The sequence below is a fragment of the Puma concolor genome, chromosome C1 (assembly GCF_028749965.1).
Source record: "Puma concolor isolate L17-30 chromosome C1, mPumCon1.1.hap2, whole genome shotgun sequence".
NCBI classification, from domain to species: domain Eukaryota; kingdom Metazoa; phylum Chordata; class Mammalia; order Carnivora; family Felidae; genus Puma; species Puma concolor.
The window spans coordinates 104,821,521-104,832,441 of NC_141674.1; the positions used below are offsets into that span (position 1 = coordinate 104,821,521).

At 45.0% G+C, this 10,921-nt stretch overlaps 1 protein-coding gene and 1 pseudogene across 5 annotated transcripts; one reads left to right on the top strand and one right to left on the bottom strand.

Moving 5' to 3' along the window:
• The first annotated feature begins 412 nt into the window (after positions 1-412).
• LOC112865199 (gonadotropin-releasing hormone II receptor-like) lies at positions 413-5,661 on the top strand (annotated as a pseudogene). The gene is made up of 2 exons (XR_015254121.1): positions 413-996; positions 5,440-5,661. The product of XR_015254121.1 is annotated as a gonadotropin-releasing hormone II receptor-like (transcript).
• A 1,197-nt stretch (positions 5,662-6,858) lies between these two features.
• On the bottom strand, positions 6,859-8,651 carry RBM8A (RNA binding motif protein 8A). Of its 4 annotated transcripts, none has more exons than XM_025935023.2 (6): positions 8,466-8,651; positions 8,130-8,189; positions 7,927-8,001; positions 7,606-7,742; positions 7,179-7,315; positions 6,859-7,077 (listed from the first exon to the last, which is right to left on the bottom strand). In XM_025935023.2, the coding sequence occupies exons 1-6, from the start codon at positions 8,530-8,532 to the stop codon at positions 7,032-7,034; spliced, it is 522 nt and encodes a 173-aa protein (XP_025790808.1). In that variant the 5' UTR covers positions 8,533-8,651; the 3' UTR covers positions 6,859-7,031. The 4 variants fall into 4 exon arrangements, with proteins under 4 accessions (XP_025790808.1, XP_025790806.1, XP_086574174.1 ...); XM_025935021.2 differs by having other exon boundaries at positions 7,927-8,004; positions 8,466-8,644; XM_086718048.1 differs by having other exon boundaries at positions 8,429-8,642.
• Between the last annotated feature and the right edge of the window lie 2,270 nt (positions 8,652-10,921).

The window sequence follows — 10,921 nt, forward strand, 5'->3', positions numbered from 1 at the left end:
GTGGCCTCTGTTTCCTAAGCACGTCTCAGGCGGCACATTCTTCTTTAAATAATCTGGACTGGGGGCGGGGCTTGCAAGAGCAGGGGCGGGGCGAGAAGGCGCAGATGCCAGGTCGCCTCGGCGGCTGGGATAGGGTTGCCCCTCCCCGGGGATGCTTCCAAAACACCCCCAGCACACACACACACACACACACGCACGCACGCGCGCGCGCACACACACACACACACACACGCACGCACGCTGCGGCCAAATCCAGGGCTCTAGAGGCTGAAGAAGTCTATGGGAGTAGAAGCTAGCACCAGATCCCTGCTCCCCGCAGGACCCTGACGGTTGGCCGGTGACCTCCAGAATACAGATGGAGAGTCTCCAGGGACAGAGGCTTTAGTGGACGAAATTCGCACTAACCAGCTAACCCTTCCTAATAAGAAGGGCGAAGACTCAGTGGACGAAGCTAACCTCTTCATACTCACCCTCCATCCCCTCACCCCTTTCCCTTCCAGACCACCATGTCTATAGGCAAGGCACCCCTCGGGGGTTAGCTGCGGAGGAGGAGGTCTGGGCGGGATCAGTAGAGGTGGTGGGATCAGAGCTCCTCACCTTCTCAGCTGCAGCCAAGGTCTGAGTGGGACTGACCATTGTACTGTTTCTTTGGCTGTAGGGAACCTGACCATGCTGTGGTCAGTGACTCGGCCACGACCCAGCCAACTCCATCCTTCCCCTGTGCAACTCTTTGCCCAATTAGCAGCTGCTGACTTGTCACCTTTGTGGCCCCTAGATGCCACTTGGAATATCACTGTTCAATGGCTGGCCGGGGACATTGCGTGTCGGACACTCATGTTCCTGAAACTAATGGCCATGTATGCTGCAGCCTTCCTGCCTGTGGTCATTGGACTCCACCGCCAGGAAGCAGTACTCCACCCGCATGGACCCCACTCAGCTGGAAGGAAACTTCTGGAGACAGCCTGAGGACTTAGCTTCCTGCTTGCCTTGCCCCAGGTGAGTGACTTGGGACTCAAGGCTAGACTGAACAAGAATTTGGGTATGCAACATAAACCTTTGGAGTCAAGACGTGTGCTTGGCCAGTGGTCACCCAATAATCCTTAGAGTGGAGTCTGTTGTTTTGCCAATTAAGATCATTGCATGTTGGGGCGCCTGGGTGGCTCACTCAGTTAAGTGCCCAACTTTGGCTCAGGTCATGATCTTGTGGTTCGTGAATTCAAGCCCAGCATCAGGCTCTGTGCTGACAGCTCAGAGAATGGAGCCTGCTTTGGACTCTGTGTCTCCGGCTCTCTGTCTCTCCCCTGCTCAACTCTCTCTCAAAAATAAATGAACATTTAAAAAAACCCGATCATTGCATGCTAATCTGTATCTCTGTTAAGAGCCTACTTCTTAAAAGCAGTACCTGTATCTATGACTCCTTCTTCAGCTTTGTTTTGCTATGCTTGGCTCCCACCTTTTTGCATCTCCCCAGCTTCACCTTCTTCAGGAGATTATTGCAGAAAACTCTAGGGATTGAAACACATATGGGGGTCTATAAAGAAGACAGTGGGGGCGCCTGGGTGGTTCAGTTGGTTGGGCATCCGACTATGGCTTAGGTCATGCTCTCTCAGTCCATGGGATAGAGCCCTACATCAGGTTCTGTGCTCACAGCTCAGAGCCTGGAGCCTGTTTCAGATTCTGGGTCTCACTCTCCGCCATTACCCGTTTGTACTCTCTCAATCTCTCTCTCAAAAATAAACAAACATTAACAAAAAAAAAAAAATTAAAAAAAGAAGACAGTGAAGCCAGGGGCTTTGGGTAAAACTCTGTAGTACATTTACTCATCCATTTAAAAAATTATGTGCATTACTCCTAGGTACACTCAAATGCTCTATCAAGGATTGAGCAGCAGAGTCCTGCCTTCAAGAAACTTAGACTAGTGCAGAAAACAAATTAGTATGCAATTGTAGTACAGTATGCAGTCAAGCATCATGCTAAAGGTAAGCATACGGAGAAGCTAAAGAACAATGAGGGTGTCCGAAACCACTTTTGGACAGTCAGGGAAAGCTTCTCAAAGACATTAAAACTGATTGTTTTTGACTTGTTAAGAGAGGTGTTAAACAAGTTAAATAAAGCAGGGAATGGTGGGGAGGTGGAAGGCAAAGGAATTCAAAGTGGTTGCTGCTAAAGTTGAGGGCTAGAAAATGGGTAATGAGCCTGGATGGGAAGGAAAGCTCGATTACAAATACTAAGCTTGTACTTTATCCTGAGTGGAGAGGCACTAAGGTAAAATGTGGAGAGTGAAATAATCAGATTTGTATTTTTTATTCTAGCTTTATTGTGAAAACTGCAAAGAACGCTAGAAAGAAAACAGAGCATGTGAACTTGGATACAGTTATCAAATCTCAAATATTGACAATGAACTAGAAATCTAGGGGAAAAAAATGAAATATGAAGCAATTCCTTTAAGACCAAAACCTTTAAGACCCCCCCCTGAGGGGAAGGAGTAGAGCAGCATTTCGGAGACCAGGATTAGGATTATATGTGGAAGGGCTGTGGAATGATAATGTATTATAGAATCAGATTTAAAATCTGATCCCTAAATCCTCAAATATTAGAAATGTAACTACCAGGGGCGCCTGGGTGGCGCAGTCGGTTAAGCGTCCGACTTCAGCCAGGTCACGATCTCACGGTCCGTGAGTTCGAGCCCCGCGTCAGGCTCTGGGCTGATGGCTCGGAGCCTGGAGCCTGTTTCCGATTCTGTGTCTCCCTCTCTCTCTGCCCCTCCCCCGTTCATGCTCTGTCTCTGTCTGTCCCATAAATAAATTAAAAAAACGTTGAAAAAAAAAATTAAAAAAAAAAAAAAAAAAAAAGAAATGTAACTACCAAAAGTTAGTCTGACTATAGTTCTAAGATAAAAAATATTGCTTCCAACAATATGTTGCAACAGGACCTCTGCTACCCAGAGCTTTAAAAAGCAGCATTGTTGCCTTAGTGTAAAAGTTTAGTTTTTTATATGAAACAAATTTTAGATGTGGACTGGGAGTTAGAAGCCTGTTTTTTGTTTTTTTTTTTTTTAAGGTTTATTTATTTTGAGAGATAAAGACAGCAGAAGCAGGGAAGGGGCAGAGAGAGCGAGAGAGCGAGAGAGCGAGAGAGAGCGAGAGAGCGAGAGAGAGAGAGAGAGAAAGAGAAAATCCCAAGCAGGCTCTGCATTGTCTGGGCAGAGTCAGATGCAGGGCTCAATCCTAGGAACCATGAGATCATGACCTGAGCCGAAACCAAGAGTCAGATGCTTAACCAACTGAGCCTCTCAGGCACCCCTAGAAGCCTGTTTTTTTTTTTTTTTTAATTGCATTGTTTTGTTTCTTCTGAGTCTAGGCTCTACTACTAGCTATATCACTTTGTCTAAGTCACTTGAAACCAGTGGGCCACAAGATATTAAATAGGAGTTTCATCCTTTGTAACAGACATTCTGACAACCGCAGTCCCCATTTGGTTCAACGGCAAACTGATTAACATTATGATACATGTGCAAAAGGTGGTATTTTTGGTTCCAAGTTAGTATCCTCTTGTATAAATTCTGCATTGCCCACATGTTGTATTTATTTATGTATTTATTTAAAAGTAGGGTTTTTTTTTTTAATGTTTATTTAGTTTTGAGAGAGAAAGAGACACAGTGTGAGTGGGGGAGGGGCAGAGAGCAGAAAAACAGAATCTGAAGCAGGCTCCAGGCTCTGAGCTGTCAGGATGGAGCCTAACATGGGGCTCAAACCCACGAACCCTGAGATCATGACCTGAGCCGAAATCGGACGCTCAACCGACTGAGCCACCGAGGTGCTCCCCCCCGCCATATGTTGTATTTAAAATATCAGTCCTAGGGGCGCCTGGGTGGCGCAGTCGGTTAAGCGTCCGACTTCAGCCAGGTCACGATCTCGCGGTCCGTGAGTTCGAGCCCCGCGTCAGGCTCTGGGCTGATGGCTCGGAGCCTGGAGCCTGTTTCCGATTCTGTGTCTCCCTCCCTCTCTGCCCCTCCCCCGTTCATGCTCTGTCTCTCTCTGTCCCAAAAATAAATAAACGTTGAAAAAAAAAAAATTTTTTAAATATCAGTCCTGCCTTCAAGGACTAATATGTCTGTAAAAAAAAAAAAAAAAAAAAAAAAAAAAAAGTGGGTCAAGGGAGTACTGGAGTAGTTAGAAATTATCTTTGTAGGCTCAAGTTTCCACAAGTTGAAAGGAAGGTTTCTATAGTAGGTGGTAAATTGCATATAAAATACGGGAAAGGAAAAACAGACCTAGAACTATGGACCAAACTTCGTACAGGAGGCTTGCCTATTTTTAAACCCTTTTCACAATTTGCTAGGCATGGTACAAAACAAAACAAACCAAGCAAACAAAAAAACCCCAGAAATATATGGACTCAAGACAGGGAAAGAGGAAAGACCACTCCCCTAACTAGCTCGGAGGAGCTGATCAAACCCAAAGCCATTCATAAAATTGTCTATGGCTGATACTATTCATCTTTCCTAAAAGTCCCTCATGCCTGCTGAAATCACTTTCCCAAATGCCTTAGACCCAGGAATCTGACACCCACTGAACTTGCTTTATCAAACAGTGACTCAATCTGCCTTACCTGAACCAAGGTACTAATCCTGAAGCTCTAAACTGAAAAATACTCTTTATGGATTAAAATAAAAACCTCAGCAATTTATCAAAAAGGGGGAAGGGCAGGGGCGCCTGGGTGGCGCAGTCGGTTAAGCGTCCGACTTCAGCCAGGTCACGATCTCGCGGTCCGTGAGTTCGAGCCCCGCGTCAGGCTCTGGGCTGATGGCTCGGAGCCTGGAGCCTGTTTCCGATTCTGTGTCTCCCTCTCTCTCTGCCCCTCCCCCGTTCATGCTCTGTCTCTCTCTGTCCCAAAAATAAATAAAAAACGTTGAAAAAAAAAAATTAAAAAAAAAAAAAAGGGGGAAGGGCAGCCAATAGCATTTGGAAGAATGTTACATTTTATTACTTAGCATTTTTTCACTGTTAATAGTTATTGTACATAACACTATTACTGAAGGTCATTTCACCTAGTGGCTGCAAAATGGCCTGAAATTTTAGCAGCACCCATTTTATACAAAATTTCTTTTTCCACAGAATTGATTAGACACATCAGAAAAATCATTTCGGCTAAAAATGTTGATGTGGTAGAAATACCCTTTTACAAAGTGCAACATTAGGATAGTACTCGAGAAGGCAAGATTCTTTAAGTCCCAGGATTTAACGAACTGACTGATGAGCTCCACAGCTGAAAGGAATATTTTCAAGATTCTAACCTTTTAAATATGGCACTACGGATGAACCAGTACTCAGCACTGCACAGCTCTGCACAGAACGAAGGATGCTGGGAAGACAGTGTGACTGGTGGTGGGAAGGGGGAAGGAGGACCAGTTCTAATAGTCCTCAAACTCCACTCCAGCTGTTCCTGTTCCACACCGTCCGCCAAGCTGGCCCAGTCTCCTTCATCCAGTGTGTCATCAAAGGCAGTTTCAAGGCTCGATGGCAAGAGACCACCGATAACCTCTTCACCTTCTGTTGCCTCTTTCTGCTGCCATGGACTGCCATGACCGTCTGCTATACCTTCACCGTCTTCAGTGGGTCCAGTTCCCGATGAGGAAGGGGGACCACGATAAGACTCCAATCCCCGGGCCCTAATCCATACCTTAAAACTATGGCCTCTAGCCTTACTTACTGATCTGATAGCTGTTACCAAAAGTAACTTCATAACCATATCTCTAGCACCTGATGCTGCAAGTATTTGCCAAATGCCTTCAACTCTAACAACCTTCTAGCTATCCTCTGGGGTTGAGTTAGCTGGGTACGGAGTAAGGAGAAAGATGATCAGTATTCTCCTTTAGTCTTGGATACCATCAAGTCTTCAAGAAGACTTAGTAGCTTCATGTAACACAGCACCTCAATCAAAACCTTTTCTCCAGCATGTCTGTCATAATCCTTGGGGTGGGGGGACAGGAGGGAAGCATATAGTCCCAGTTTGGGAAGGGAAGAGGGTTTATAGCATTACCTATTTGCCATATTTTCTTCCTTGTATTGGGAGAGCTCCAGCTCACGATCTCTGCCACTCATCCATTCACCCTACACTCAACTCAGAAGCTGAGGGGTTCTGAAATTGCATATATTTTCTAAATTCCCAACCCCTGCCGGTGAATTTGCCCTCTGCTGCTCCTTAGACAATTGTTCCCATGTTCGTCTGCGGGCCCTGGGACTGGCCCTAGTTGTCTTGCTGACGTTTGTCCTCTGTTGGGACACCTTATTACCTGCTAGAACTGTGGTACTGGTTCTCCCCCATCATGCTAACTGAAGTCCCTCCCAGCCTCAGCCACATCCTTTTCCTTTTTGGCCTCTTCAGTGTTCCTCTGGATCCTCTCCTCTATGGAGCCTTTACCCTTGGCTGCTGAAGGCACCAAGAACACAGTAGAGACTCCTCCAGGGAAAAAGGCTCTGAGAGAATGCCCCAACAGGAGATTCAAGCCCTTAGACAGCTGGAAGTACAAACAAATGTGGCAGCAAGGACAGAAGAAACAAAAGAGACATTCCTGTAACATCCATCTGCCCAGGACAGAGTATACAGAAACAGAACATTATTCTTTAATATCACAAGAACACCTCACTTCTGCCCGTGCTCTCTTAGCTTCCAAGAAAAAGAAATACCGAGCAGTGTTCTCTACTTTGACCCTAGCTGAAACTTGAAGACTAGATCTAATGTAAAAAATCACACAGAATCGAGTCCCTAGAAGTATCTCCACAGTGACCCATACTGCCTTACCGTAAATAGTTCTTCAGAGCTTGCAATGTTAGAACAGAAAAGTAATTTTAAATGTACAAAACAAAAATGGGACATTTATTCATAACTCAAAAAAAACCCACAACCCACTAAGCAAGTAGAGTGAGAGTTAAATATAAACACGGGGATTTCCACCCCAACCCTACTTCTCCAAGGCTGTATGGTCACAAGGAATCTCTGGAGAGAACATCTGGACAAGAGAGGACCAGTCAGCGCCGCCTCCGGTCTGGACTCCTGCTGCGTCTTCGGCCACCTCTAGGGAAAAGGAAGAGTCCATCAGAGGAACATAATTCTATGTCCTTATTCTGTTTTGCTCATGTTCCCTTCACCAAGATAGTTTGCCCTCTCCACTTTACCTCCTCTTGCCCTTGGGTGGACCCCGAACAAAACACCAGTCCACACTGATCGGCTGTCCCATCAGATCCTGGCCATTGAGTCCCTCCATAGCAGCCTGGGCCTCCTTGTATGTTTCATACTCAACTAGAGTATACCCCTAGGACAAGTGAAAAAACAGAGATCAAAACCTTCATATTCCACCAAATACCACTATTTTATTCCTCAAATCTAGGCTCATACTCAAATAGAAAAATATGTAAACTTTAAACAATGAATGTACACCATATAACTGTACTGTACAAAATGTCTGTTTCTATCTGTCTCTTTTCTGTGTCTAACAAAATCAATTGCCAACCTCATTTTATTTCTTGGCCAATCACAATGGACAACTACCAATGCTGTCAAAGGTTATGGGGGAAGAGAACAATAGATTGTTATTTAGGATACCTTCAGGTATCCTGTACGCCGGTCCAAGTTGAGGTGGATGTTTTTTATTTCTCCATACTCTGCAAATTTGTCATGGATGTCTTCTTCAGTGGCTTCCTCGTGTACTCCAGTGACAAACAGAATCCAGCCTTCAACAGCTGTTGGGGAAGGGAGGGAGAATGAGCACACCAGAGAAAAACTTCAAACAAGATCACAACAGTGGAGTGAGTGCGGGTTTCAGAGATTGGTTAAGCTATCTCTGACTCCATTCCTACTTGGTTTTATTTCACTGGTCCATAATTCACTACAAACACAGAGCCCTACTGGCTACATTTCACTTACAGCGCTGTGGTCCGGGTTCATCACCATCCTGCTCCACGCTGTCATAATCCTCACGCATCCGCGCTCGAGACCCTTCTTCTATAAAGAACATACAGGAGATCACCGGAAATCTCTTCTCCCACTGTTCCCCATGAGTCCGAATAGGGACCCCGAAACTCGTAGCTGTCGCCACTCTAAACCCATTTTCCCGGCACAACACTCACCGGAGCCAAAGCCGCGGCCCTTCCGTTTCTTCGCCTTTTCTTTCAGTTTGTGGATGCTCTCTGGAGCCCCAGAAGTGAAAGAATGAATAACAAAGATAACAGTTACTTATAACAATAGTCTGTCTCCGAAAACATCATCTGAAGGCAGTCCCATCACCTCCAGTCCCATTCCCTTCCCGGTCCCTCCCCCATTCCTCCCGAAGGGGGCGCAGTCTCTAATCCAACCGAAACCTGGTTCCCCGACTCCCATCCTCCCTGCCGGGCAGGAATTGTTTTCCTATTACATCCTTCTCTCGCACCTTCCCCGCTTCCCGCAGCAGCCTCCACTGTCCTCACCGTCCCCATCCTCATCCATGGCGAAATCCTCGCCCCCGGCCTCATGAAGATCCAGCACGTCCGCCATCTTGCCTCCCTTCTTACTCTCGTCCGTGCCGCTCAGGCACTAGGCACCTCGGGAAACTGTCGCGGAGGGGAAAGGTCGCTAGTCAAGTTGACCAATCAAAAGCTAAGTCTAAGTCCCGCCCCCGGCGCAGCGAAAATACGCAATGGAGGCGGGCCTTGTTCGGGAAGATGCCGGAAGTGTTCCTGTAGCCATCTTGAGCAAGTGGTCAGCTGAACAGAGTGGCACTGTAAGGGACAAGGTAACAGGTGGCTGCAGGCAGTGCCCTATTAAGTAGGGCAGCCGAGGAGAAATACTACTGCCAGCGAAGCACAGCCGAATTTCTTTATTAGAGGATTGTGTACCGTCTCCTTGGACTCCGTACCAAATGGAAGTTTGAAGAACGTTTTTTCTCTCAAAACTTCTAGACCTGTATCCTGCTCTGAAGAGCAGCTGGATCTGTGATGGAAACATTTTAAAAATAGTTCAGTCCATAATGCTGGGAACTGAAGCTGTTTCTGGCTCGTACTGCAGCACCGAATTTCTCTTAACACTAACAGACCTAGTTGTCCGGGAACTAGCATTGGTGACACGGGTGTCAACTTTATAAAAATTTTTTTGTTGTTATAATTTTTTTTTAATTTTTTTTTCAACGTTTATTTATTTTTGGGACAGAGAGAGACAGAGCATGAACGGGCGAGGGGCAGAGAGAGAGGGAGACACAGAATCGGAAACAGGTCCAGGCTCTGAGCCATCAGCCCAGAGCCCGACGCGGGGCTCGAACTCACGGACCGCGAGATCGCGACCTGGCTGAAGTCGGACGCTTAACCAACTGCGCCACCCAGGCGCCCCTGTTATAATTTTTTTAAGATAAACTCTCAAACTCTTCCCACCACCTCTGGGGATTAAAAAACAAAACAAAATCATGGCTTTAAACAAAATGGGGGCTTTAACCTCTTTGGGAATGGTGCGTGTATTTCATGTTTAAAAACCTAGGCGTTGAAAAAACAAACAAACCTAGGAGTTGAGGCAAAACCCATAATGCCCCCAAATTCTGGAATCCTGATGTAAACCTTTAACAATAGTGGACTGCAGATTCATTTATTTATTAATTTTTTAATCAAGCCATTATGTGACTTTAATATTAGAGAAAGTGTGGGCAATACAAGGCAAAATAATCTCATTATCAACAATCACTTTATAAGTACATTATGAAAGTGATAATTGCTACGACAAAGTGTAATGGCAGTACAAAGAAAGTTTCTAATAGGACTGGGAGTAAGAAGGGCTTCCATTTGAACTGGGCCTTTAAGGCTGGGTAGTTTTCCAGGCCACGCAGCTGTACTGAGAATAGGAGACACTAATCCATTCTCCACAGTAGGTAGTGTGATCCTTAAAAAAATCAGCTGGTCATATCCCTAACAAAACCCTTCCTTGACTTTTTCACTTGGGAATAAAATTTGAACTGCCTACTCTGCCTATTTACAACGACCTCCATTACCATTCTGCCTTCTTATTAAGCCCTCCCTACGTTTTCCCTCAATTGTGCTGTCTCTTTCCCACCTCAGGACTTTTGCAACTTTCTGTTCCTGATGCTCTTATTCCAGCTCTTCACATGGCTCATTCAACTTCATCCTTTAGGTCTCCCTAAAATACTACTTTCTCTACTTTCCTGTCCTTCACTCTTGTTTATGTCCTTCACAGAACTAGCTTACTACCTTGTTTACTTTCTGACTCGTTTATTGTCTGAATTCCCATTAGAGTGTAATCCTTATGGCAGAGACCCTTAATTACAACGATATCCCCAAAGTTTAGACCAGTGTCTAGCTCACAGTAGACATTTGATACATGCTTATTGAATGAACAAATATCAGAATGGCAAGAAATTGTTTGCCTGATGCTGTGTGGCTAGGAAATAAAGCCAGAAGTACAGGTTAGGGCCAAAATGTATGCCATGCTAAGGATATTGAAATTTTATCCCGTAGGCAAGAATTTCTGTACTTCAAGTATTTGAGTGTTCATGATTTTTCACAACTGTAAATAGCCCCCATGCTGTTTCTTGATTAGTGTCTCTCCTTATGTAGACTGACTTTTTAATTAAACAAATTTGCACTAAATTTAAATATCACTGCCATAAATGTAAAATCTGTATTTTTTTCTACTACAGTTTCAGATTAAAATATCAAATAAGTAAAAATGAAAAATGTTTGCCCCTCTACCACCTAAAATCATCTCAGGTAATACCAAGGGTTCCCATATAAAACTTCGGGGAATGCTGTTAAGGACAAGGATAGCTAAGTGATGGTTTAAGCAAGGTAGTGGTGCACTCCTAAGTATTTTAGAAAGAAATCTGACAGTAGTTGAGAGGATGTTAAGAATGAAGGCAGAGGCTGGTAAGGAAGCTATTGCAGTG